The following is a 27,051-nucleotide window of genomic DNA, read 5'->3' as shown; positions in this document are numbered from 1 at the left end:
AAATATTGACTAATTAGGTTTAAAAGATTCGTCTCGCAAAGTACAACAAAACTGTGCAGTTAATTTTTAATTTCGTCTACATTTAGTACTCCATGCATGTACCGCAAGTTTGATGTGATGGGAAATCTTCTTTTTACCTAGTGTCAAAGTTGGGAGTTTTGAGGAACTAAACATGGCCTGCCTGGTTCTTCCTGAGAAAACGATTCTGCAGAGGCTCCTCTCGCGCTGGGCATCGCGCACGCTGCGTACATCTTGGGGAGTGTGTTACCAACGACGGTTGTCACCCAGACAGCAAAACACGAGGTACATTTTCACCGTTTCACGTTAAATATCTAAACGACACGAAGGACCATAAATTTTCTGAATATGCAAAGTTTATAAGACATAGTAAAGTCAAATGAATTTTAGTTTAGTGCTCAAAGTTTGGCATTCTGCTCCGGTTTGGTACAAAGACAAGCTAGTGGCACGCCTCCCATTGGGACAGAGTTTCGCGTGCCACTTATTTCTGGGATCCTGAGATATGGGGTGCCTTAACTAAACGAAATAATTTATCAGAGTGAAACACGCTATACACGCACATAAGGAAGCATTTCTAAGCGCAATATCGAATTAAACCGTGAACCCAAGTCAGAAACAGGAGCGAATATCCGTCTACCTCTAGATATGAATGAAGTATTACACTTGGTATTTAGCACATCAAATATCATCATCCACCGTATCTTGTTCCCCTGCCATGCTTCCTACGGGTAGGTACGGGATCAGTCTCTTGGGGAACTGCTGCTCGAGCCGCTCTTCTTCCCACCATATTTCTGGCATCAGTCAGGGCAAATCATGAGGAATGGAAAAAAAAACTGACACTTCACCTAACAACAACTTGCAGCTACTACACAAGCATTTCTTGAACATCACAAAATAAAGGTAAAATTGATCTGGGGACCATAACTGATGGTGTTTAATGAAAATGCTAGAAAACCCCCACTGTCCATGTGTTATTTAAACATGCAACTCCCTTGGTACCCACAGCAGTAGACTTTCAGCACATAACCATTTAGCGAATAAACAAAAGTCAACAAGTTTAAACAGTAGTACTGACCTGCTTCCCAATACTGAAGGGCACATATTTGTACTTGATCATATGCACAATCTGGCGCTTCATTGTAAGGACGAAGAGAACAACCCAGTAGCAAAGGAGTATGGGCCAGAAGACAGGAACATCAAACACAGAGAAGAAAGTCATCACAAAAGCTATAACAAAAGCTTTTGTGATTGCATACCTGAAAGACAAAGAAATGGTTGTTATGGGGGGTATACTGGATTGGAACTTTAAGAAAGATCTTCAGCATTAAGATTTAACAAAACAAAACAACTATTTTAGAAAATACTCGAAAATGGATGAGCAAATACGCATGCATTATATTTTTGCATGCTGTGCTGCATCTAAATTCACATTACATGGGTGACACTCAGAATGACACCCTAAAAGGAGGAAACTTGAGTTCGGAAAACATAGAAAGCAGTCAAAGTACTTCATACGTTGCATTTTTATGCATACTACCCAATAGCATTTCCAAAATAAAACCTTGCAGATGGCAATAGTTTACTCAACACGCACAAAATGAAGAAAAGAATACTCGACACTAGTGAGGGTGAACTATTGATGAAAAATTGAACCACTCACTGATAACTTCTGAAAAGCATTACTATAAATTTCAAAAACTACAATTAGTTCAAAAAGAAAACATAAGAATCCATCTATCTGACCTCTTACCAAAGCGAGAACACTTCAAACTTGTCTAAAAAGAAATCTACCACTAGAGCTCACAGAAACTATAAATGATTCAAATTACATACGAACTTATAAGTTGTCATATTTAGCTATACAGTAAATCCATCCCATGTAGATGTAGATGTAGCTAGAGAGATTTCCACAAAACCATCCCACATGCAATGACATCGAGGATAAAGACAAGGTATAACTTAAAACACCGCACCAAGCACATGGGCAATGCCTAATTGCCTAGACAGACATAATCACCAATCTACAAAGGCTCAGGGGTAGTTGAGTAACTAGGCAATGAGAGAGATTTCAGGTTCTTGAATGTGCAATAATCAGGACATTGAAAAGCTATTGTCTGGCTACCTTTTGGAAAAAGAAAAATATGGATTATGCACCAGGCAGATCAGAGACCACAAGTGATGGTGACCCAGACAAATTAACAAAGAGAAAAGAAAGAGAACTCCTCACAACGATTTCACCAAAAATTTCAGAAATTCCGATTAATCCAGATAGACACCATTTAAAACAGATATATTTTAACTAAAACGAAGGCGCTTCAGAATAATTCTAGTTTCAACGAAGAAACCCCCTGTTACCAAGCACATGGGCATTGCATACAACGATATTGCCACCTACCTGACGGTCCGCTTCAACTGGGAGGACCAGAAGCAATAAGTGACAATTTTCTCTGCTACATGGTGGTGCAACAACATCATTAGAGTATGTTTATATCATTTTCATCCACTGGAATTCCAAACGGTATGGTGGAATTGAAGGGATGCAACATGCCTTGAGTGATTTATTCAGGAACTGATTGTAGTTTAAGAGGTAACCAATATGCAACAATGCTTGGTTTTCGGGTTGCTGGAGGATATGCAAATCAGTATGCAGCACAAATAAGCACTGATTGACAATGATTGTGCAACTAAATGCATGGTCAGCTGACTTGGAACTAAACAACCATAATCAGGTGACACACGAACTTCCCAACAGAAAAATTTTGCAACCCTTTTCTTCTATGACTAAAGCAATTGTTGATAGATCACACACACTCCAGGATTTGTGCTCTACAAGCTAAAAGTTTTCTCCTGCCAGTTTCTCATCAACCGAATGAACTGCACGATGTCTTCCATTGATTGATTCAGTGGAAGAACCTGGAGGGCAGTGGGTTGCCACAGACGGTCGAGAAAAATGCCTATTTACTGTGGAGGGGGATCAGCAGTAGCTGAGAAATAGTAACTTGAGCAGTAAAGGAAACTAATCGGTTTTGAAAATGCCGATTAACACGGCTCTATATAAATTACGAGAAGCTGTCAAGTAGCTATCTAACCGACCCGATCGCCCCGTTCCAGTGGGCAAATACATACGGGCAAGTAGCGAATTGCCGGAGCAGGTGCAGTAATAAGAAATAAAAAAACGCGGATCTGGCGAGGAGCGGAAACAGATCTGGGGGAGGGGAGGCGGGATCTGACCAGAACTTGAACTCGGGGAGGCGCCTGATGAAGGGTTTGAACTCGTCGGATCCCCTGGTGGGCAGCGCCGGCCCCTCGGCGGCGGCGGAGGGATCGAGCTCGGGGTCGACCATGGGGGAGAGGAAGCCGATGAGGAGGTTGAGGAGGTAGATCCCGAGGCCGTAGGTGACGATGTAGAAGCCCTGCACCATGTAGACCCGCAGAGCGTAGATGGCGGCGGCGGCGAGCGTCCCTAGCCACCGCCCCGTGGCGTGCGGCGTCGAGCGGTCCAGGTAGTACTGGAACGCCCGCGACGCGTCGCTCCGCCACTTGGCCGCCGCGGCCACGGCGCCGCCGGCGCCGGCGGCGGAGGAGTCGCCGCCGTCCATGGGATCGGATCGGGGTGGGGTCGGGTGGGGTGGGGGCGGAACCCTAGCCTGCTGGGTCAGAGGCGAGGGGGGTCGAGTCGGGGACGGGAGGGGAGGGGAGGAGGTTGGGGAGGAGACGAGGAGGAGACTTGGCTCGGCTCGGCTCTTCCGGTTGGGAGTCGGTGCCGTTTACTTGCTGCTTGGTGGGCGTTCCGTTCAAGCAGCAGGCCAGCAGCCAGCCAGATCGAGCGCGGGGGATAACCGGATGAGAAAGTGATGGGTCTCGCCGTTGGCATATGCCGTTGCGGCGTTGCCGTCCTCGCCAAATTCAGGATTCTATCCTGCTCCTGCTCGATGGTTATGGTTCCGTGCCTGCGGTCAGAGAATACCGTCTCAGGTTACGAACTGACAACAAAAATCGTTTAGGTTGTATCGCATGTGCAACCAATGCGTAATTTGATCATTAATATTTCTTTTAGGCAAAATAGCCACTTTATTCTTAAATTTTACGGGATCAAGTTCGTCCCTCAACTTTCATATTGACATTCATTTTTGGGTCAAACAAATCCTTGTGCTAATATAGTATTCTATGTTAGCATAAGCCTAATGCGAAAATATCCCGTTTGCCCATGAACATGTAAATCAAACATGTATGTGCTCATACTCCCTTAATACATACACACAATAATATATTTTTTAAACTAACACAAAATATGGTTTCTAAAAAGTGTATCTACTCGTAATCTTTAAAGTCATTCATGTGCTCATACGCATTCGATATGTCTATACTCAAACAAGTATTTAATCATATTCTTTTAGTATATATATATAACTTAATGTGTGTACGCATGCTCTAAAATCAACATGTGCTCACACACTCGTGGTGTGTTATACATGCTCCATGTATATATTCATAGTTCCTCGGTAAATATATGCATCCTCATGGTAAATATATGCATCCTCATAGTTCCTCGGCAAATATACACGTTATTGTAGTTCTAAAGGCGAAAAATAAAGAGAGAAAAGAGTCAAGGTAAAAAGGACTTTTCGTATTAGTTTCATGCCAATACGGAGCCACATATCAATACAAGAACGAGTTTGAAATAAAAACAAAAGTTGAGGGACTAAATTGACCAATTTGAAAGTTAAGGGACGAAGTTGACCCTCGGTACAAAGTCCAGGGATCAAAATACCTATTTTTCCTTTTGTGATGCCCATGCATTACTCGGGTCTTTACCCACTCTCCGGTAAATCCATTTGTACGCCGCCCCTATGATAGAAACGGGATACTAGGGTTTGTTTTCTTCACTCTCCTCTATGAAATCACGTCAGGTTCGGGAGGAGCCGCTGCGAGCTCCGCGCGTGGCAACCATGCGGACTCCCCTTCCCATTCCCTTTCGTCACCAGGCAGCTCGAGCTCCTCACGTCGCGTGCCGCCGAAGAGGAGGCCGGATCCGGAAGCCTCGCGTTCGGTGGTGGCCGGCGAGATGAGGACTGACGTGTGCTTCCGATAAGTAGAGCTGCGGCAGTGGCTCCGGAGGGTGCGACGGTGGCGCTTCCTCTTCCTCTTCGCCACAGGACACCTGCCCATTGCGGGAGGGTGAATCCAGGGAGGCAATGACGCAGCACTGGTGACCCAGCGCCGGCGAGGCCGGTTAACCTCTTTTTTTCTTTTCTTCCTTGTTTTTTTATTCGATAAATTTGGAAAAGTTATGCATATAATTTATATATATAAATACATTTTCATAAGTTTTTCTTTTTTTCATAAGTTATATTGATTATTTTTTTTGCAAAAAGTTATGCCTATAAGTTTGTTATATGATTAAATTTAGCATAAGTTTTCAACATAATTTGTTGTATATACGTTTGCATATATTTTGTGTGTTTTAATGTGTTTTCTTTAATGTTGTGTGCATAACTTTTGTCTTATATAAATTTATGTGTATAAATTATATACAAAAGTTGGGTTACAGAGAGAAATGCGTCGGGGTCACTGCTGGACAGGCGTGGGGATAGTGGGTGACCGCTGGTGGAACCATGTCTAGGGCGCATGTGCGGAAAGTCATCGCGCGCGAAGGCAGGGAAACTCGCTTTGTCGGAAATCGATGGTTGCATTCGTTGCTGGCGCGCATGCTGATTAGACACACCCATGTCATGTCGTCCTCAATTGAAGCTGACACGACCACCTATGTTATAAGCAGAGCCTGCACGAAAGGTGGTTTGCATGGTGGTTAAGGGATGATATCACGGGATGAGGTTACACTACTGAATAATATTCGCAGTGTAATTCTTCGAGCTCTTCTCTTTTCCTAGGAATATAAGTATTGTAGGGAGGTACATTACATTAAAAAAGAGCTTCTGATGATTGAAGTTCAAATAACTACTTATTGAATGAAAATGTTCTCAAATAAAGTTGTAATAAGAAAATTGCATGATGCTCAAAACATAAAACATTATAAACAGTGCCGAATTTTAACTTTTCATCCATTTGTCAGACAGGCTATTGTTTTTTATCATGAGAGTATAATTTTCTTTTGTTTGCAAGTAAGAAGGTTTAAAACTCATGTGGATGCATGGGTTGATGGACTAGTACGGAAAATATCAGGTGCGCATGTAGGCAATTGTTGAGGTGCTCCTCCCTTGGCGTCACTAGCCCTTTATTGCCAATTGTGTGTTAGTGCGATGCTCCTTTTCTCTTCTCCAACATAAGAAGCCATCCAACCTTTCCATTGGATAGGGAATATGAAGTCTAACTAACAACTCATTTATTAAACATATTGTTACAACTCCTGTATTGGTTTATCTATAAAATAGCTTACTCTCAAATTGATTCCTAGCTATTTTATAAAAAAAAATGCTCTAATTTCCAGCATCCAATTTGCACAGTTTAAAATAGCTTATGTTACAATTAACTTATTGCTATTTTTATCTAGAAAATAGGCTATGCTCAAATTGATTCCAAGCATCCAATTTACACGAATTGAAGTAGCTTATGTTCAACTTGACTTCTACGCTCTGTGCAAAATGACTTCTAGCATCATATTTACATAGAAGTTTGCCTTTTAGAATCTAGACTTAGAAAAAAAACTAATCTGAATCAACAATTTGACACAGTCCGTCAACAACACTAATTTAAGGTAACGGATCATATGGTTTTGCTTCCATTTGCACACAACTTCCAATCCAAATCAAGAAAATTTTTGTAATGTTGTGCTGTTGTGTCATGCATGAACTGATTCTCGTTTGAATGGGGCCATGCAAAAAGAAACGAAAACGCACATACAGTAATTCCCAGTTAACCTTCTGACGCAATATGGACTGGCCCAAAAAAGAGCCGATGTGAGAAGAGACCTAGGCCGAAATAGATAGCCCAATACTGCCTATGGACTGGGCTGTTCTTTTTCTGTTTTAAACGGCCGCTCACAACAAAATTACTGCGCAGGCAAGGAAGGAAGTTCCGAAGCGTGGGCTGAGCTGACCTTCTTTAGCCTCAAGAGGCCCAGATCAAATCTGTGAATCCTCTAGACCTTGGGCCAGACAGGAAGTAAGCTCTGGACCGTCGTGGGCTGCTCAAGCTAACCCTAGTGAAAGGCCCAGATAAAAATCGGTCCGCGGCCCGGTACTTCTCCTCTGCTGGCCTGCTGCTGCTGGCCTGCTGCTGCGTGCTGGAATGCTCTTCCGGGCGATGCATGAAAGCGCTTGCGGGAGACTCCGAGAGAGTGTGTGGAACTGTGGATCGATCACGAATCGATGCCGGCGGACCGGTTGGGAGGTCAATGCCCTACGTCAACGAGAGTTTTCATCTGCTACAAACAATATTGTGCGTGGGCCGTGGCTGCTACTGCGAGCGGGCCCCGCCGCCGCGCGGTGCCGTGTCGACCAGACGATCCACTTGCGTGTGAGGCCGCTGCGCTGCCGGCTCGGCCGGATGCGCGAGAGAGACGAGAGGAACGCATGGATGCTGCGGTGGGCGCTACTCACCAGTCACCACTACCTGCCACACGCAGTGCCGCCGCAGAGGAGCTAGCCTACGGGTGTAGGCTGGCAGGCGCATCAAATTCCGGCCTTGTTGTTGGCTCGGTCCATTTGTTTGTTGTTCAGCTAGCCTACACTAGCCCTCACTACCTCACACAGTAGCAGTTCGTGCTCGCCTGCTCAGCGGTTCGTTGGAAAAAGAAAAGGAAAAGAAACGGAGAAAAGAAAGAAAAAGTGCTCCGGCCTGCGCCGCGCGCACTGCGATTTTGCGAGCCGTTGCACGATCGTCTCGGGGCAACGGGACCTTTGCCGTCGAAGCATTGCCGTGACGAGGAGCCACAGCAGCAGGCAAAATCTTTAAGAAACAAGACGCAATCATGCGCGCGTGGGGGCACCGAGTATCATTCTCGGATCGCCGGTTTGTCACTTTCGGCCGGTGGAGCCCCGGCCGCCGGCCGTCCAGCCGGAACAAACAAAAGCCGCCCAGAAACCCCCTCTCGTTCACGTGTTTTTCGGAGTGCGTCTTCGGTCTTCCTCCCGTCCCCTTCTCACCGGCTGTCACGCGCCTACTCCGGCTGATTGATGTCACTCGCTCACTCCGTCACGTACGGGGCATCTTGCTCTGTTTGTTTTCGCCGGCAGTAGCCATGAGATGCGCCTGCGCCTGCGCCTGCGCCTGCCGCGAGGCTGGGAGCTACTACCGCTCGTCGTATTCGGCCAGGCGTGGTGTCCCTTTTCCATCATCATGTGCACCCGCCGCCACCAGGGCCCAGTTAACAGCACCTAGCCGTTTGCCACGTCGGATTGCCATTTCTCAAATGCCTATTGGAACACACTTAGAGGAAGGGCTAAGAGAGAGAGAGGAATATGCATCACCATGATTCATGCCTCCTCTCCTCTCCTTTTCTTTCTCTCGTGGTCTGGTATTCAGAGGGGGTGTTTGATTCTTTGGAACCTCCTAAAATTCATGTCACATCGAATATTCGAATGTTAATTAGGAGGACTAAACATGAGCTAATTATAAAACTAATTATACAGATGGAGGCTAATTCACGAGACGAATCTATTAAGCCTAATTAATCCATCATTAGCATATGTTTACTGTAGCACCATATTATCAAATCATGGAGTAATTAGGCTTAATAGATTCGTCTCACAAATTAGTTTTCATCTGTGCAATTGATTTTATGATTAGTCTATATTTAATACTCCTAATTAGTATCTAAACATTCGATGTGATAGAAATTTTAGGAGATCCTAGAGAAACAAACACCCCACGAACAAATCCCACGGGCACGCCAACATGACACTGCGACATGCTTTTTTTTTTTTTAAAAAACACTGCGACACTGCGACATGCTTTGCTACTCGTGAACGGGAGGAGCAGACGAGCAGTTGTGTCATCCTACCACAGCATAGCTGCTGCTGCTGCAGGGCTACTATACTCAAGTGGTGTACTCGCATGCATGAATTGGGCCTGGGCCGGACGCTGGAGCGCGCGCAGAGTATCTATCTGGGTGGTCACTCGTCACTGTCCGCGGGGGCCATGTGCTTGGACGGGGGCTAAGCTGTCGTCCCGCCATTGGCCGGCCTGGATCCCACGATTCCCAATCAGATACTCCCCGCCGTGTCGGCTTGCGAGCTTTTTAGGCACACCCTTTGCTAGATAATTTAACCATTTTTGGCATAGGCATAGCACTCTGTAAGTGACGGTCGTTTGGGTGTAAACATTTTTGCATACAACTCAGGTTTAACCATTTATCGAGATCGCCCATGTATTTGTAAGCTTTTCCTTAAATTTATCCTTTTTCCAAGCGATCGGAGAGGCCCCGTCGTCTCCATGTGAAAGGAGATTAAAGAGAAGGGCATGTGATTACGGATATAATCGTGGCCATAGTGCACGTGTTGCCTGCTCACCTCGTAGCAGAGGCTCCACACATCAATGTCACTAATCATGGCAAGTGACGTGATTAGTGCTGTAATGGTAGGACCATTTGGCTGGTTCAGCACACTAAGATAGTGTTTGTTTCACCAACTGGTAACACAAACGGTACGGGAAATGGATTACACTGCCATTGGCAGTGAGATCACTGTTTCCCTGTTTTGTTTGGTTCTACAGCGGATGTAACGGTATCGATTAATACATCATGCACAAAGTTCACTTTTCCTAGAAAAGAGAACTGAGATCTCGTTACGGGGGAGAAGGAGGGGTATCAGATTTCGGCCGGTATCTGATTACGTGGGACTCGTTTACAGGCGGCGGTGAAACAAATAAGATATAACGTAATCAATTAACAGTGTAGATAGGTTACGTTACATTTTGCTGAACCAAACACTATCTAAACGTGCATGAAAAAAATTTAATAAGAATACAGATGGATAAAGTGTGTAATCATCTATGTGCATATAATAAAGATCAAAACTTGGGGAGAAAAAGGAAAAAGAAAAATCATCATGTGACCCTCCCTTCAACCGCTAGACGGCGCGCCGGCGCCCACCTGGTCTGCTGCACCTAGCGGCCCGATTCGACACGCCCTATCTGTCCAACCGCCCCCAACGCCACCCTCTGCAGCGGGCAGGAGCACGGAGGTGGGGCATGCAGCAGCGAGCAGTAGAGGAGGAAGGGAGTGCAGCAGCAGAGGGAAGTAGCACACCAGCAGATGGCTACATGAGACGGCGGCCATGGAGGTGCGCAAGTAGTAGAGGAGTAGATGCCGCCACAAACGAGACCCTCGTCACCAAAATCAAGCTCCTTTATGCTACAATCGGAAGTTGCGACGCTAGATCTAGGCTCAAGAAGGGGCGCGCAACTCATTTTTGTTGAAAGATTTGGCTACTGGGCTAGCGGCAGCTGTTGATTCGAGCAGTTGCAGTGGTACTCCAGTACCTGCAAGGGGAAAGAAGAAGAGAAGGAGAACTGGAGGTAGCGGCCAACGATTTTTCTTTTCTTTACATATACCGAGCTCAACGCTATGCGGTTCAATTGGAACCAGAGCTACATGTGTGCCGTAACGGCGACCGGTGAGCTCCAAGAAAAATTAATGGCAGTGGGCGGTGGCACATAGCTAGTTTTTTATAGTATCGAAAGGATGGGTATAATTTCTATGGCATATAAGGAATTTTCTCTAGTCCTAGCGTGCGACATGGTATACGGTACTGGTACAATAATTAACCGAGTGGAACATCTACGTGACTGTGATTGATTTGTCCTCAATTTATTACCACGGCTTCACCACCCCCATACGTGTAGTTTCCTGGCACACGCAAATCGTGTCACCCACTTGTGTACTGTACCTGACGGAAGCTGGGTACCACACCGAGCCGGCCGACGGATTTGTCCCCGTCTGCCGGAACGGGAAGCTGCCGAGAAAATTCCCGTGGATCAATCGGATCGGCCGCTGCTAGGCTGTTCTTGACCTCCTTGACGGGAGCTGACGCGAGTCAATGGCCAACAGGCAGCGCGAGCGAATGGCGAATGCCAGTGGCTCTACCGCGCGACTGCGCGAGACGGAGATAGCTGCCTCGTTGGCCAGCTGACGCGAGCCAAATCGGACGCACGAACGGCAACGACCGGTTATTTCCTCTGAACTCCCACGAAGCACTGGAGCAACCACAGAGGCGCGGCCTCCGTCAACTTTATAATCATATCCTAATCACTTTGTCATTCTCATTTTCAGCCGGCACCTTTTGTTCCCTTGTGCCTTCTTTAAGCAAAAGTTGCAGGGACCCAAATTTGCAGCGCAACTGCACCGTGCCATCATAGTTTTTTTTTCCTTTTTCTTTTTTGTTTTGTTTTGGTTTGTGTGTGTGTGCATGTGTGCTCCGGTGATTCAAAAGAACAACAAAGCACTACGAAGGAAAGGAAAACAGAGCACTACGATACAAAAGAAAAGGGGTTTTACCCGCGAAAAAAGAAAAGAAAAGGGGTTTCTTCGTCAGACTGAATATGCGCCACTAGCCTAAAGAACGAACGGCTGTTAGAGGGAGTATTATTATTGCAACAAAATACTACTAGTAGCTAGCGTGAATGATGGGTGAAAGATCCGAGATGTCGCTCCAATGTGCAAGTTAGGGGGTGCTTATACCCCAACTAAACTTTAATCCATATCACATCGAATGTTTGCACACTAATTAGAAGTATTAAATATAGTCTAATGATAAAAATGAGGGTTGATTCGTGAGATGAATCTATTAAACCTAATTAGTTCATGATTAGCCCATGTGATGGTACAATAAACATGTGCTAATTATGGATTAATTAGGTTTAATTTTGCCTATCATGAAAAAGGTGTTGCATCAAAAGTGGTCGGCGGGTGGAGGGGCTTAACTGCAAAATAATCCCACTACTAATCCTATCCATTGGATTAGCATCTTGTGATCTTGATTCATAGTTTCCAAAGCTGCACGGGATAGATGGTTTGCATCATATACGTTCCATGTATCTGTACCAATTTAGTGACGGTTTTAAACTTTGACCAGTGCAGTCTTACTATCGTCATTTACCCGCAGGGTGAAAAAGGTGGTTCCTAGGCCATAACCCGCAATCACGAATTGTATGCACACTTGCACAAAATGTATAATTGGAGAAGCCATGGATGGATCTGTACCTAGCCACATAATTTCATACAATTATAATTCAGAAATATGGAAGAGTCAAGTGTTGCTTTGCATGTCTAGCGGAGTTGACTGTACCTTCTACTCACTAGGTATCGAATCCTAGGTGCTCCTTTTATTCTAAATTATAGGTCGTTTTAGGTTTTATATATTTATATCAAGGCACCATATATATATAGGTGCACAGCAAAATTTATGAATTTTAAAAAAAATAAAAATAACTTATAATTTGGAACAGAGAGAGTACGTACTTTATATTTCATTAATATACCCTACTCATACAAATGCTTACGAGAGACTAGACGAAGTCACTGGAATCACTTCGCTACAGGAGCAGAGCCAAAGATTCTTTTGAAGTGGGCATCCATCAATATAACACCAAAGTATCATTCCATATAAAGACTTAAACATCAATGGGGTGGTAGATCATTGTATTTTGGTAAAATTTCATAAAACACATAGTCCAGTCTTTTGCCGATGGGTACATCATCTATTATGTAGATAAATAACCATATTAGTGATTAATGAGACACACAAAGCGTCATATAGGGTTTAATCCATAGTGGATAGGCATGACCCAGTACTATGTCGTCTATCTGAGACACGTAACTCCTTGTGACACAATAAAATCATCATGAAATGATTGGAATGTTTTTGGTTTGAATCTCGGTGCCCATAATTTGACATACACATGAATAAATAATCCATGTTTTTTAAAAATAATCCATGAAACGTTTTCTTAAAAAAGACTCATGTTATACAGTAGGTGCGCCGGCGCGGTTGTGTAAGTCGTGGTGTGGTAGTGGTACATACTCCATGCATCACCCATCGAAAATAAATCAATAATAATAATAATGAGGTGATTAATGACGGAGACAATAATCCACGTAATCGAGCAAGATGCATCGAGATCCGTGCAAGGGCAGTGATGAACAGTGCCGAGGAAGGTTGCCCCCTCTTCCACCTCCTATAAAACGGCGGCGAAGAAGCCCTCCCCTTGGAGGCTTTGCAATCCCATCTGCTCCCGACACGGGCCCAGCAGCCCCCCGCACCGCCGGCGCCGGCGACCGTTTCCTCCTCCTCCTCCGCTCGAGGAGAGGGCCAGCGGAGGGAGACCGGCCAATTCACCTGGACCGACCCATATGGGCGCCGAGGCAGAGCACCCGCAGCAGCCTCCGTCCTCCCTCCGGCCCGGCTGGGAGGCGGCGGCGGCGGCGGCGCCCGCGGTGCTGGGGTTCCAGCTCTCGGCGCTGATCGACCACGTCGCCCGCGTCGACTGGTCCCTCCTCGACCGCGTCCCCGGCGACCGCGGCGGCTCGCAGCAGGTACTTCGCGCTCCTCCCCTCTTCCTCCGCGCGCAACGCGGCCCGTATGGTTGTAATTCACTTCAACAGTTCCAAGCGCACTCTTCCGTTCAATTTGCGAATTGAAATCGCAACCAGTAACCACTTATGCTGTATTGATTGCCACCCTCGGAATTCTTCCCCCGTCCCCTCCGTTTCTTTTCCTGTTTGAATTTTCGGGTGAATCATTTGCCATCACGTGGTTGTTTAGAGGTAGGCTGTTGCATCACTGGCCGAATTCTAGCTTCAATTGGCGTCCCCTCCATGTTCCTTTTCTAGCTGTCCGCCGGCCATGTGACGTTTGGATCTCTTGTTCTTCAATATTCTAATGTACTCAATTTTGTGACCTCTGTATTTTTTCTGAGAAAAAAAACCCTAAGTGCTGCATCAGAAGTAACTTGTTCAATCTCATTCCGAATTTTGTATATTATGATTATGATGCACTCTTTATTCTTGAAATGGTTTGTGCAGCTAATTTTGTTTCATATTTTATAAGACACATGCTTTCATGAATGAATGCCCTACTGACTTATGTTATGTCTCCTCGGATTGTCAAGAAATTGCCTGTTCTTTTGTTCCACATGGTTCCACTCTTCCTGTACTTGAACAGAACAGTTCAAGTACTTTTGGTGGGCGTAGAGACAGATATTTCCTATATTTGAAGTGGTCTATACTTTGCTTTGTTAAATGCAGCTATATTGAATAGATTTGGTGTTGCTTTCATTGAGAAAGTGCTTGCCTGATGGTTTGGCATGCTCTGCACTGCACACTTCAGGAATGGTCAAGCATGGCCTAACGTTTCTTGAACTGATTGGTCTGCGGGCACCTAACTATTTATGCCCCAGAGTCTGTGGAAGTTTGTAGTGAAAGAAACCACCATGCTAGTTATGGTCGTCAGACATTCTTGACTTTTCTATGCAAAGATACATGATTGCAGGCTCAGCATCTTGTCAAATTCTAATTACTTTTTTTCTCCCTGTCATATTTGATCTCCACACAGGAGTTCCCCGTAATTGTCAAGAGAGAAAAGTAGTACTTGCAATGATCTTGAATCTTAATTAGCACCTGCCACCTTTATGATGTGACTGCTGCCCTTGTGTAAGGAAGTAGTGTATGCTCCTAAGATAGTCTATAATGCATTTTTTTTTGATAGATGAAATTATAAATTGGTAGCAGTTAGATTCCAACCTAGATTTTAAAATGTCATACTTTGTACCTGTATCTTCTGGATTATGTGCAATAGGTTAGAGTCCCTCTATCTATCAAATCAACCTACTCTCTTATATACGAACTGACAGTCAGAGATTCTTCAGTTGAACATGCTGAAATGTTATCATTTTCCTTCCCATCATACTAGCATAAATCCAAGAAGGCAACATTTGGCTTTAGCTTCTAAACAAAGCAAAAGGCACATGCATACATGTGCAGGAACAATTCCATTCTATCATAAGATTTTTCTTTAATGCAACATAAAAGAAATTTGGAATCAAAGCTACCAAGAAAAGTGGAAATATATGTTATGCTAGTTGAAAACTGTCTACAACCTTTTTAGTTATCGCATGGATGTTGAACTGTTGAAGAATCACACATCCAGTGTGTTTTATTGTTGTTTTTTGTGGTTGCATTTGCATTATGAAATATTTTCTGAACCTTGAGTTGTTTTGCATCAAGATAATGCAACTAACCTGGCATCGCTTACAAGGGGAATCAAAACTTTGTGTCATTGGGTTGGGTTCTGCATTTCATCTTACAATAGTTTTATGTACAGGTGTCCATTGAGGAGCTGAATCATATTCTTACTGAAGTGAATGCCCACATCCTTCCTTCCCGCAATGATCTCACTCCAATAACTACAATGGCTGGTGGAAGCGTTGCCAACACAATCCGTGGGCTCTCAGCTGGTTTTGGGATATCAACTGGAATAATTGGAGCTTGTGGAGATGACAACCAGGCCATTTTGTTTGTCGACAATATGAGTTTTAGTGGTGTAGATCTCACAAGATTAAGGCCCAAAAAAGGGCACACCGCTCAGGTAGCCTAACAGAAGCCAGAATTTATCTTTTTTGCCCTTATTTTACTGCATAGTGGATAAGGCTGAAAAGCATACCTGTTATAGTGTGCGTGCTTGGTTGATGCAAGCGGCAATCGCACCATGCGGCCATGCCTATCTAGTGCAGTCAAGCTGCAGGTATACCCTTGTCTGATGCAGTGTTAAATTTACATCTCTTAACAATCTTATGATTGGTGAGATCATTTGTCCATCTAACAGGCCAATGAGTTTAGAGAGGAGGACTTCAAAGGCTCCAAGGTGCTTTCCTTTTCCCTCTTTGGTGCACATCCGTTTCGTGATATATTATTCTTCTTATAAAAAACATCCTAGCACATGTTTTTGTTAAGTCTGAATTTTCATTGCTATTTATTTTGATGCAGTGGCTTGTTGTGAGATATGCACAACAGAACATGGAACAGATTATTGAAGCTATTAGGATTGCTAAACAGGAAGGACTTTCAGTATCATTAGATTTGGCCAGTTTCGAGGTCTGGTTGCATCTTTACTGAACTAATTGCTCTCCTCACAAAAAAAAAACCCACTAAACTAAGCTTAGTTGAAATCAACTTTGTAAATACAGTATGATTTTTGCTCTGATTGATTGGATACATGCAGATGGTTCGTGACTCTAGGTTGAATCTCATTAACCTTTTGGAGACTGGCAACATTGACCTTTGCTTCGCCAATGAGGATGAAGCTAGAGAGCTTATAGAGTGAGTCTTGCTATAATCGTTTATTACTGTATGTAAGTAGGAAAATAACAAAAGATCGGGAAAAAAGGGAAAATTGTTCACACCTTTTGAAGTGACAAAGTGCAACCAACCTAAAGTATGTGCCCGGTGTTTGTCTGTTGCTTGTATCTATCTGCAGGGGAGGTCCAACATCAGATCCAGAGGAGGCACTTGCATTCATGGGAAAGTACTGCAAATGGGCTGTGGTGACCCTTGCTTCAAAGGGATGCATGGCAAAGCATGGCAAACAGGTGAGTTTCAATTCTTGGCGAATGTAAACTGCACAGTCAGCTAACAATGTAGTTGCAGCCAATTTCGATGGCAATGTTTCTTAAGAATGACATGTTTCGAGCAAACTTTTTCACTCAATACACACAGTATACCAAAATAACAAATGAGCAGCTTGAATATTTAGTAGAACCTAAAAATAATACTACAAGAATAAAAATGTACGGAGATTAGTGCAAGATGTATTTTCATTCAACTGGTGTCATGTGTTGATCACTGACCAAGTCTTTCAAAAAAATGCTATAAAAAAATGCGATCACAAGTCTGTAACAGCAATGATGGATGAATGGATGCAGGTCGTTAAAGTGCCGGCGATCGGGGAGAGCAACGCGGTGGACACGACCGGAGCGGGCGACCTGTTCGCGAGCGGGTTCCTCTACGGGCTAGTGAAGGGGCTGCCGCTGGAGGACTGCTGCAAGGTCGGGGCGTGCAGCGGCGGGTCGGTGACGCGGGCGCTGGGCGGGGAGGTGCGGCCGGAGAACTGGCAGTGGATGTACAAGCAGATGCACGCCAGGGGCCTGCTGCTCCCCGAGCTCAAGAACTGAACTGCTGCTGCTGCTGTAGCTTAGCATCACCAGCTGCTGTATCTCACCATTCCTAAGAGGCCATATTCCAGCCTCCCCCGTTATTGATTGTTGCTAGAATGTTGTTGGTTTACCATGCTTGATTCATGGCGTGGTGAAGGGCAAGCCTGGCACATTAGTTGATTTGTTGAAGGGAACCACGGAACCACTCCTAAGTCCTAAGATGAATCAATCGAATGGAATATATTGATTACCTCACTTCATGTGTCTGCTAGTGTAATTGAGTCGAGTAATTTGCCTTGTCTTCTTAGAAAATCTGTAAGCTGAGTAATATCCGGTAGATACACTTCAACAGCAGTTAGCAATAGCATTAGATGTACTGCACCATGCTTGAGTGCTAAAAAAAGGATACTGCATAGGCGTGCAGAGAAAGAAAGATGTCAAGGAAAAAATAATTGGGAAATAAAATGCCACCAAATAAATACCAGTGGACGGGGGAGATAATCGTAGTGGAACGGACCGCGCAGCGTACGATCCCAACTTTCACTAGGTCCGTTTTTAATTCCGTTTGCGCTATTCTGTTTCTAGTGATGAGATCTACAAAACAAGATCTATATCTGATATATTTTGATGCTATTTTACATGACTAGCAATTTATGAACAAACTGTATAACAACTTACATATAAACAAAATAGTGGTATTATCAGTCAACTCATATGAAGTAACTTATATAGAGAACATGTGATAACTTATATGTTAATTATAACTCATATAGAATCAATGTAATAGCTTCTTCGGAGCTAATTTATCCATATATACAGAGACAAATGAGATAGTTCAAATAGGTACATCAAATACGTAACTATATTGGGTGAAAAAAGTAGCAACTTATGTATATAATGTGTTGATAGATTTATACATAAGTTGCTACACACTTCATACATAACTAGCTATTATGTATTCAACATAAGTTGCTAGAATATAAAAATATATTAAAATATATTTATTATAGATATAGTTTTATAAATATTATTAAAATAAATATAGTAGTACAAACGGAATTGAAAATGGACAAAAGTTAAAAGGGGCCGCCGTACAAATGCGCCGCGGCAGGCCGTGCGAAGCGCGACCAGCGCGCGCTAGCTTTTTTCTCCTAATGCAACTCTCTGCAAAGTACCCGATGTTCAATTTGGGCCAGTCCTAGGCATCTGGTGGGCCTAAAGGAAAGGCCCGGTCCGTCGGCCCACCGGTAGAGTCGACGAGACGAAGCGCAACTCGTCGTCATTCCTCTCCGCCTCCGCCTTCCAGACGCCTCCAATCCGGGTTTCCAAACGTCTCGAGAGGAAGGAAGAGGAACACGTCACGGCGAGGTGCGCGGGCGGCCGCGTAAGGAGGAGGAGATCGAGGCGGGCGGGCGTGCGTTGGTGCGGGCAGCCGTCGGTCCCTTCCATCGGAATCTGCAGGTAAGCATCTCTCTGAGATTCGTCAGTTTTCCTTCACCTCTTCCGCTTGGGATTGAATCGATTCGACTGGAATCGGATGATGAAAGGGAGGGTATCAATCAATTCCTCGCATCGCCCGCTCTCCTCTTCTAATGGAATTATCATGCAGTATCGATTTGCCAGGATATCATCTCGAATTAGTTAGCTGTTTCTAGCCCAATCTAGGTTTCATAAGGAGACATCTTGATCCGTCCGGTTGTCAGAATCTCCATTTCGGTCCAATTCGATTGACGTTTTATGTGATTCCGCTAGGACTTTGCTTGTGCGGCCTGTTCTTGGAGGAGGGGTTGCTGAGGAAACCGCAGCCGGTTAGCCATGTCGTCCTCCGTGCTGAGGGCTGCGGTCGACAGGGCCATCCGGAGGCAGGCAGTCACGCTGACGGACGCCGCGGCGTCCAGGATCCGGCAGCTCCTCAGCCTCAGGCAGCGGCCGTACCTGCGGCTCGGCGTCAAAGCGCGAGGCTGCAACGGCCTCTCCTACACGCTCAATTATGCCGGTATGCTGCTTTCCTTGTCTCGGCTACCAACTGTTGGTAGCCTAGTTCCCTGTTTATTCCTGTACCTGTTCTTCACGGTTCCACTTTCATATCAAGAACCTCCGTCTTCAACAACTTCAGACAGTATTTTGGAGAACTCGGAAATGAAAGAAAAAAGTGATATGCCCCTCAAAGTCAATAAGTTCATGTTGCACACTTGCTACACATCTTGGTGCATACTGTCCCTAACATCACATATGTAGAATTCCATACCATATGCTTCACTGCCTTAAACATGTCGAATCATTCATATTGCATATGTGGAGACCATGGTGTTCAGTTATAACTTATACCATGCTTAGTTTTCTTTACCATCTAGTTGGTATTTAGGTATCTGGGTCGGATGCTCAATGTTATTTTAATTACTGTCATTATACCTGATTGGATGGTTTCCTCATACTTGCCCAACATATACCCTGTTTTTCACAATTGCATCAGCATTAATCAGTGTTAGATAAAGCCTGGCCATGTCTGTCAAGTTGTAGCGTCCAAGTGTAACATTGCTATCCAGTGAAAATTTGGTAGAAGCTGATGGTGAGTAAGTCAGAGTGGCAGGTACCTTTATGATTTTGTCTGCATAAATTGGTCCACACAATGAGCTCTACTAGTTATGAACATGCATGGTATTTGATGCCGCCGTAATCGTTGTATTGTGTTCTGAATGTGTAACCCTTTTCTTTTGCTGTTACTGCTGTCTGCTGGCTTCACTTGGCTGCTTCTGATCTTGCTGTATATAACCATCATCTAACTTCAGATGAGAAGGGGAAGTTCGATGAGCTTGTTGAGGAGAAAGGGGTTAAAGTGCTTATCGACCCCAAGGCTTTGATGCATGTTATCGGCACCAAGATGGATTATGTTGACGATCCATTGAAGTATGGCTCTTCATAGCGACTGTTTTGTTTGGCCCCTGCTTATCTGTTTTCAGTAATTAACCAAAATTCCTATTGTAGGTCCGAGTTTGTGTTCATAAACCCAAATTCCAAAGGGGAGTGTGGCTGCGGTGAATCCTTTATGACTACAAGCAGCAAAGGGTCCACATCATGATGCGTTTTGCGTTGTAAATGCGTAACAAAGTATTGGAGGCCTCAGCTACTGATTTTGTTGGGTCTATTGTGCTGCAGCAGGCCTGCAGGACATGCCACAAGAGTGGTTATGTAATGGATGCGCCTAACATACATGTACTTCTTCATTTGCCTCAGCCTGTTATGAACATGGAGTCATTTATCCATGTTTTGTATATTTTGATTGCACACGATATAAGACCTCGAATGGTTACCAATCTTTTAGCGCCATGCTTGTCCAACGGAGCTCTCTGAAGTTTATCTCTAGATTTCTTTCTTTTGGGTGTTATGGAGAAGATGATAATCTAACCATATTATGTGTGGCCAAGCAAGAATCAATATACAGAGACGACACAAAGACAGATGGTGTTTTCTTTTTTTTTTGCCTGAAGAACTCTGATTAACCGTGGACTACGATCAGTTCCGAGTACACTGCTGTGTTGTGTCTCTAGTTGACATGAATCAGTTTCCCCTAAAGTTTGGTGGAGCCCAGGCTCCATTCTCGTTGGTCACGTACGACGTGCACGAGAGGGGCACCAGGCAGAGCCCCCTGCTGCGCAGATCAAGCCTTGTTTCCTCCTCCCCACCATTTGCGTCTGAAGGCCCCTGTTTTAACACACCAACAATGCAAAACAAAGCAGCATATAACATCATCAGGATAAAAAAAACATGAAATGAATGTTGATTATATGTATACAAAAAAATGTACTGTACCCGCTGTGTTGTCCTGGGTTTCTTATTTCGGGAGGATTTCAAGTACGGCCCGCTCAAAGTCTGCAGGGGGTGATTAAACTGCTGTCAGGAGGAAATCCTAGCAAATGCTAGTATATGGAAAGGTTTTTTATTTCTTGAAAATCATGCTTATCATCAGTTCTCAATCGTAGCTAAACAGTGATGTGTGACTAAGCTTAAATGGTTACTGAAAGTCATTACCTCAACTTGGTCTTGAAGAAATTTGATATAACCAATGGCCTCCATGAGTACCGATGCGGTATCAGTCTGCACACAGTTATTAGATATAGAACCAGTAAGTACTTTTACATGCTGGTAAAATAGCACTCCCCTCCGTTCTAAATTGTAGGTCATTTTAGCTTTTTCAAGTTCATAGATATATCTAGCCTAGAAAAGTTAAAACAACCTACAATTTAGAATGGAGGGAGTAATCCTGAACTATATTTTCGGATGGATGAACAGAGCATCCACTCTATACTTTTCACATAGTTTTTTTTTTTGCAAAATACTGGTAGTACATATATACTGAAAGTCCAAGCAATCTTTGCTAGTAATAGTAGGTCTTAAATGTTACCTTGCCAAACGGTGAGACCAGTTGCTGAAGGGCTGCAATCCGATCCCCTAGCTTCTCTTTCCTTACCTAATCAAAGGGCAGCATGAGTATGCTTACTATACTTCATTAGCACGAAGAAAAACAGCAGATATCCTATCTAGAATGTGTACGTGCTGCTGATCGAAGCAAAGTGACGAGGCGAGGCATGATATTCTTCTCGGGAGCAACGTTAACATCTATCCATTCCACACATATATGCATTTACATGTGTATATGTGCTGTGCGTACCTTGAAAGAAGGGACGATGGTGGAGGCGCGCGACTCGACTCGAGGCTTCTTCAGCGACGATGGCGCCTGCGACGACGGCACCGGGCGTGCTGCCTTTTGACACGCCGCGTCGTGCTCCGCGCTCCAATGGCGGTTTCCTCCGGCTGCCTCGTTCACCAAAGCTGCACCCACCATCTGCTGCAAAGGCTCACACATGAATGTCGATTTCAAGCTAACATAGAACTTTGACTTATTTTTTCACAAAAAATGTTTTTACTACTAGGGTGTATTCCTTGATCAGTTAGGAACGTAGTAGGCTTTTTCAGCAAGTAATTTATTGGGAGAAGCATTATTGCAGATAGCACATGTAGTAAGTACGGCAAATAAAGCCTGTGGAATAACAGAATTAACAGTTGCTGAATTAACTCAAGGTGCAGGTTAGCGATCGACAGAGCCCCTGCTAGGGGCGGTACTGATCTTGGGCCGAAAAAGATGACGCAGGTCACTCGGATCCTAAAGCTGCGCGCACGCAGAGCAAAAAGAAGAGGCTGTACTTGTACAACAAGGGCCGGCCGGCCGGGCCTAGCCGGTCTAAGCTTGCTCAGCTGCCCTGCCAGCACTACTACTGCAGATCCATCAGGAAGGAACAGATGCACGAGAGGAGGAGGAGGGGGAGGGCATCATATCATGCATGTAGGTAGGCACGCAGTGAGCTGTGTAGTGTGTAGTACCCACCAGGAGCTATCCAACCATGCATCTTCTAGCTGCACTCCAGCATGATCTATCGATCAGAACTAAATAAATGGTCCTGTGATGAAAGTTCAATGTCTTTTGGCATAAAATGTTCTACTTACTACATATATGGCTCATTACATTATTTAAGTATTCCTTACTCTGGAGTATATACACTATTAGTACAAAGTCTTTTTTTTAAAAAGTTTTTTTTGGCTCAATCTTCAAAAGTAGACTTTTATTATTAATTTCTCTAATAATGTATCATTTAATTTATATATAACTATAAACCAAAATAGCGTGGAAGCATTTTGAAGTATGAATAATCTTGCTACACAATTATGGACACTAAACATACTACATATAATTTGAACAAATGTTGGTTAACATAAAATGTCTAAAGTTTGAGCCCGCCGCCCCCCCCCCCCCCCCAGATAACTAGTTCCCAATGACTTTTCAACCATTTTGCATGCCTGCTACCTGCACCCATATAATTCATGCGAAAAAGAAATGTTTTTGTGTTGGCCACAAGGGGGTTAGAACAACATATAGGTTTCTGGAGGGGATGCCAAATACCATAGAAATTTACTTGTCACGACCCTAAAAAAACCCAAAAAATGAGGGGAGCCCTTTTAAAATAGGAATAATTTTGCTCCCCATTTTGGGCCCCAAACACCCCCCATTTTATTTGGAAAAAATTTTGTTAAAAAAAAAATTTTAAAAGTTGGAGCCCCCCCCCCCCCCCCCCCCCCCCCCCCCAGGATAGCTAGTTCCCAATGACTTTTCAACGATTTTGCATGCATGCTACCTGCACACATATAGTTCATGCTAAAAAGAAATGTTTTTGTGTAGGCGACAAGGTGGTTAGATCAGCGTATAGGTTTCTGGAGGTGATGCCAAATACCATAGTAATTTACTTGTCAGTACTCTAAATAATCCATAAAAATGATCTTATGTTATCACCTATAAATTAATATTTTAAGTCAAGATATGTTCAGGTTCTGAACGTTATGCATGCTATACTTCATTCTTGAATTTTAAGACACAACAGCATGCATATTATCATGCATTAGCTATTCAGCCAAAGAAAAAACGCATCAGCAGTTGCAAGTTGCAACTGATGAGTCATGTGGTTTGATGCAATCTTGAGCTTTCCTAAAATTTTCATGATCAAACTTGAGTCAGACATAGTATTTTAGGTTGCTGGATATATGTAGTTCTCTGGGCAAATGCTAGTTAAACAATGGCGGCATTGCAATGGTACTTACACATATATTTTTCTAGCCCTACAGTTTCATTACTAGCTAGTAGCTACCAAATCCTTTTCCTTTCAGTTCTGTCTGAGAAAAAATACTGTGCATGCAAGCTCTACACGTCTACGCACCGTACTTTAATTTGACTGACCTGCCTGTAGTTGTCACCGGATGGTCCTTGGGGATGGGCAGGAGGAGGGCCATGGGGCACATGCTCTGATCTCAACAAAGGCATGCCATTATGGAGCAGTACTGAAGAAGCCTGGCTCAGCAGCAGCGTCTTGCACAGCCTCGACGACGCCAGTATCTCGAACGCGTCGCCGGGGAGAGGCGGCGGCGCCGCCGGCCACGCCTTCATTAGCTGCTGCGGCGGCCGCGAGATGTTGACGCTCGGAAGCACGGCGCCGTCCAGACCGGCGGCGGCCATGGCGGGGAGGCCGCCGCCGCCGCCGCCGCCATCGAGGACGATGTCATGGTAAGCCATGGCTGCGCCAGCGCACGACGATGACCTTGGGTTGAATGGCTGCTCCTCCTTGATCTTGCTGTGGCCATCTTGCTGGCCGTTCGTGGGCACGGAGACGGCGTCCGCAAAGCTGCAGTTGCTCCATTGGAACCCTAGGTCTTGCATCATTAGCAGCGAGCTGAGCTGGTGAGGTGCCAATGGAGAAGCAGCGTGATGGCTGTGGTTGTGGCCTTGTGCTGAGAGGAGCACCTCAAGCTCATCGGAGTGATGGTGATCACCACAGTTCCTGCAAAATTAAAGAATCTAGTCAAAGTTTGAAGAAGGATTCATCTGACCAATCATCTGACCAAACGAGAAATGCATGGTGTACGTGAGATATGGCATCCATGACAAAAGGAAAAAAAAATGCACAGAAACCTTTCGGAGGAAACCAACAAATTCATGGATGGTGTCATGGGCATAAGTTTTCGTCCGTTCTTTGTTTATCTCTTTCTGCCTAAAGTTGTCATTTTGCCGAGCTACAATTCCCTAGACTCCATAGAGAGACAACAGGGAGGAAGAGAACAAGCATGCAGAGGAAAACTCCAAATCCTAGGAAGAATCCAGGCAGTAAAGGATATGAATACACTCTACGACATCCCTAAAATTTTCCTTAATTTGAGAGAGAGAGAGAGAAAGAGAGAGAGAGAGAGAGAGTGGGAACAAGATGGAAAGAAATGCAAACAAAATATTAAAATTTGAAAATGTTCTTGATTTGGCCCTGAGAGAATTGTAAACATAAGCAACGACAGTAGTAGTGCTAGCTAGAGCTAGACCAGGTGCTTACAGCATTGGAGGTTGCTGGCTCCATTGATGGCTGCCTCCAATAACGGCGCTGTGAGGAGTTGGAGCAAATGGCAGGGAGGAAGAAGAAGGCCATGGGAGGTCATCTTGCACGAGATGATCGCTAAGGTTGGAGGAGGAGGACGAAGATGCCATCATGGTGGCTGTAAAGTGGATCTTAATCGATGCTAATTCCAAGAGGGGGAGGATGAAAAGGTCTCACTCTATGACGAGCTTTTAGAATCTCTCAAGAACACACACCCCACCAATGGAAGCTATATCGGGTTTGAGAAATGGAGATGCCCATAAGGCTTCATCGCTTTCCCCTCCTTTTGTATCTGCTTGGTACCTTTGTTCCCATTCCTCCTTTCAAGGCATCAGCAAAGAAGAAAAGCTCCACACTCTCTCTCTCTCTCTCTCTCTCTCTCTCTCTCTCTCTCCACTCTCTCTCTCTCTCTCCCTCTCCCTCTCTCCCCCCTCTCTCTCTCTCATCATTATAACATTTCTGCCACGATCATATAGTAGGATCTCTGCCGTTAGATCCCGAAGCATAGCCTTCAACATATGGCACCAAAGAGACAAGTCTTTTCTCCGCCGGGTGCATTAGACATATATAGGGCTAGAACGCCTTATCGATCAGTCACTGGTACTAATGGTACAGATTGTTCTCAAGAAAAGAAAACGGTCTACGGAAAACTGCCAAAGTAATGTCAATTATTTGTCTTGCCGTCTGCTATATATATAGTATTTGTCTGTCTGACGAGTTGATGTAGATGTCTAATCATGTTGCATTGCTACCAAATGGAAGTAGAAAAGATCTTAAGCTGTAAATCACCTACTGATGGATGTACAGATTTAAAGGAAAACTAGTAAGTAGTTACTGGAACAATTTTGGACAAACAGTAGTATCTAGTTCAGTTCGATCAAAGTAAAGTAAGATTAAAGCCAGGATCACTCATATTTTTCTTCAGGGGAAAATGGCATGGAGCTCGACGTCTCGTGAACACGGAGTTAAGATCGCTAATTGACCACACTTTTTACTTTCAACCTTTAATTTCAACATGATCTTTCTTAGCCGTTGCTTGAAAGGTTCTTCTCAATCTAGAATACAATACCCCGGTCCCCGGCCCATTTTCCTCTTAGGAGAGGTTACTTAATTTCTTCTATAATTTATAAGTAAACTAGATATCCTTGCATATAATTAAGTTTCTGCTGTTCTACCACCATCCTCTTTTTTCTGCATGTGTCCGTGCTGGAATAAAGGGATTAGTAGCGCCCTCTTTTCCCCATGGAAAACGCACACTTTGGGGGCCTCGGTAATTGTGATGTATGATTCCATGGCAGCAAGGGGGTGCAAAAAAGTTGGTCTCCGGGCCTTCTCCAGTTCTCCCCCTCCAAGAACAAAACTGGAGAATGCCCAACATCGATGCAGGGCCCGCTGTCCTACAAACCCCTGAAATTTAAACGGAAAAGAAAAGGAAGTAACATGATGACTGATCAGATCAGCCCCACATCCATTCATGTCACGTCAGTGCAGAAAAGGGAGGAGCTAGCCAGGAGATTGAGAGATGCCAAGTATGGGCAGATGCCCGTGCCTTTCCCATGTATTGTGTTCATTGGTTCGCAGTTCTTTTGCTGCGGTTCTAAAAGTGTATACAAGTTTGAGTTGTGTACTTCCTGTTTGATTTTTTTTGACAAAAAGACACTCAAGTGAAATCCATGCATGCATGCAACTTGCTAGCTAAAATATCAAACTTGCAAGAATGTGTTTACTACTGAGTACTTCCTTCCATCATGTGCATGCGTAAAAGTTTCTTATATTCAGAAGGTGGTTTAGCTATATATTGGTAAAAACAAAAATGCTGTCAACAGTAATGCAAAGCAAATAACTAATGAAATACTATTATCAACTAGTTTACGAGTAGAAGAAGTCTTGTGATAGAACTGATGTGAAGTTAACTACCATCAGACCAGTTACACAGTACGCGACATTTTAGGTCGGGTACATA

At 44.3% G+C, this 27,051-nt stretch overlaps 4 protein-coding genes across 5 annotated transcripts; 2 read left to right on the top strand and 2 right to left on the bottom strand.

Moving 5' to 3' along the window:
- Positions 1-388: 388 nt before the first annotated feature.
- On the bottom strand, positions 389-3,753 carry LOC101774205 (protein RER1A). Its single transcript, XM_004967881.2, has 3 exons — positions 3,250-3,753; positions 1,094-1,274; positions 389-809 (listed from the first exon to the last, which is right to left on the bottom strand). The coding sequence occupies exons 1-3, from the start codon at positions 3,615-3,617 to the stop codon at positions 759-761; spliced, it is 600 nt and encodes a 199-aa protein (XP_004967938.1). The 5' UTR covers positions 3,618-3,753; the 3' UTR covers positions 389-758.
- Positions 3,754-13,179: 9,426 nt separating this feature from the next.
- On the top strand, positions 13,180-17,379 carry LOC101773801 (uncharacterized sugar kinase slr0537). Its single transcript, XM_004967880.2, has 8 exons — positions 13,180-13,510; positions 15,297-15,560; positions 15,645-15,716; positions 15,798-15,836; positions 15,959-16,066; positions 16,194-16,291; positions 16,449-16,560; positions 16,894-17,379. Exons 1-8 carry the CDS (start codon positions 13,328-13,330, stop codon positions 17,140-17,142), a joined length of 1,125 nt encoding a protein of 374 aa, XP_004967937.1. The 5' UTR covers positions 13,180-13,327; the 3' UTR covers positions 17,143-17,379.
- A 1,038-nt stretch (positions 17,380-18,417) lies between these two features.
- On the top strand, positions 18,418-20,451 carry LOC101773261 (iron-sulfur assembly protein IscA-like 1, mitochondrial). Its single transcript, XM_004967879.3, has 4 exons — positions 18,418-18,585; positions 18,877-19,120; positions 19,914-20,031; positions 20,110-20,451. The coding sequence occupies exons 2-4, from the start codon at positions 18,940-18,942 to the stop codon at positions 20,201-20,203; spliced, it is 393 nt and encodes a 130-aa protein (XP_004967936.1). The 5' UTR covers positions 18,418-18,585; positions 18,877-18,939; the 3' UTR covers positions 20,204-20,451.
- A 133-nt stretch (positions 20,452-20,584) lies between these two features.
- On the bottom strand, positions 20,585-25,496 carry LOC101772563 (transcription factor bHLH110). 2 transcript variants are annotated; one of them, XM_004967877.3, is made up of 7 exons: positions 25,047-25,496; positions 23,909-24,506; positions 21,794-21,970; positions 21,527-21,592; positions 21,154-21,219; positions 20,935-20,994; positions 20,585-20,826 (listed from the first exon to the last, which is right to left on the bottom strand). In XM_004967877.3, the coding sequence occupies exons 1-7, from the start codon at positions 25,199-25,201 to the stop codon at positions 20,683-20,685; spliced, it is 1,266 nt and encodes a 421-aa protein (XP_004967934.1). In that variant the 5' UTR covers positions 25,202-25,496; the 3' UTR covers positions 20,585-20,682. The 2 variants fall into 2 exon arrangements, with proteins under 2 accessions (XP_004967934.1, XP_004967935.1); XM_004967878.3 differs by having other exon boundaries at positions 21,794-21,967; positions 25,047-25,495.
- Between the last annotated feature and the right edge of the window lie 1,555 nt (positions 25,497-27,051).

Source organism: Setaria italica, chromosome V (assembly GCF_000263155.2).
Source record: "Setaria italica strain Yugu1 chromosome V, Setaria_italica_v2.0, whole genome shotgun sequence".
NCBI classification, from domain to species: Eukaryota; Viridiplantae; Streptophyta; class Magnoliopsida; order Poales; family Poaceae; genus Setaria; species Setaria italica.
The sequence above is the reverse complement of the archived record's forward strand: the minus strand, read 5'-3'. Positions and strand labels throughout refer to the sequence as shown.

Coding starts and splice junctions, on each gene's coding strand:
- LOC101772563 (XM_004967877.3), bottom strand. CDS start 25,201: ATGATGGCATCTTCGTCCTCCTCCTCCAACCTTAGCGATCATCTCGTG. Junction 21,971..23,908: donor CCGGTGACAACTACAGGCAG/GTCAGTCAAATT, acceptor GAGCCTTTGCAG/CAGATGGTGGGTGCAGCTTT. Junction 20,827..20,934: donor AACCCAGGACAACACAGCGG/GTACAGTACATT, acceptor GTGTTAAAACAG/GGGCCTTCAGACGCAAATGG.
- LOC101773801 (XM_004967880.2), top strand. CDS start 13,328: ATGGGCGCCGAGGCAGAGCACCCGCAGCAGCCTCCGTCCTCCCTCCGG. Junction 15,561..15,644: donor AAAAAGGGCACACCGCTCAG/GTAGCCTAACAG, acceptor TACCTGTTATAG/TGTGCGTGCTTGGTTGATGC. Junction 16,067..16,193: donor TAGATTTGGCCAGTTTCGAG/GTCTGGTTGCAT, acceptor GGATACATGCAG/ATGGTTCGTGACTCTAGGTT.
- LOC101773261 (XM_004967879.3), top strand. CDS start 18,940: ATGTCGTCCTCCGTGCTGAGGGCTGCGGTCGACAGGGCCATCCGGAGG. Junction 19,121..19,913: donor CTACACGCTCAATTATGCCG/GTATGCTGCTTT, acceptor ATCTAACTTCAG/ATGAGAAGGGGAAGTTCGAT. Junction 20,032..20,109: donor TATGTTGACGATCCATTGAA/GTATGGCTCTTC, acceptor TTCCTATTGTAG/GTCCGAGTTTGTGTTCATAA.
- LOC101774205 (XM_004967881.2), bottom strand. CDS start 3,617: ATGGACGGCGGCGACTCCTCCGCCGCCGGCGCCGGCGGCGCCGTGGCC. Junction 1,275..3,249: donor CTCCCCGAGTTCAAGTTCTG/GTCAGATCCCGC, acceptor TTTGTCTTTCAG/GTATGCAATCACAAAAGCTT. Junction 810..1,093: donor CCTTCAGTATTGGGAAGCAG/GTCAGTACTACT, acceptor GACTGATGCCAG/AAATATGGTGGGAAGAAGAG.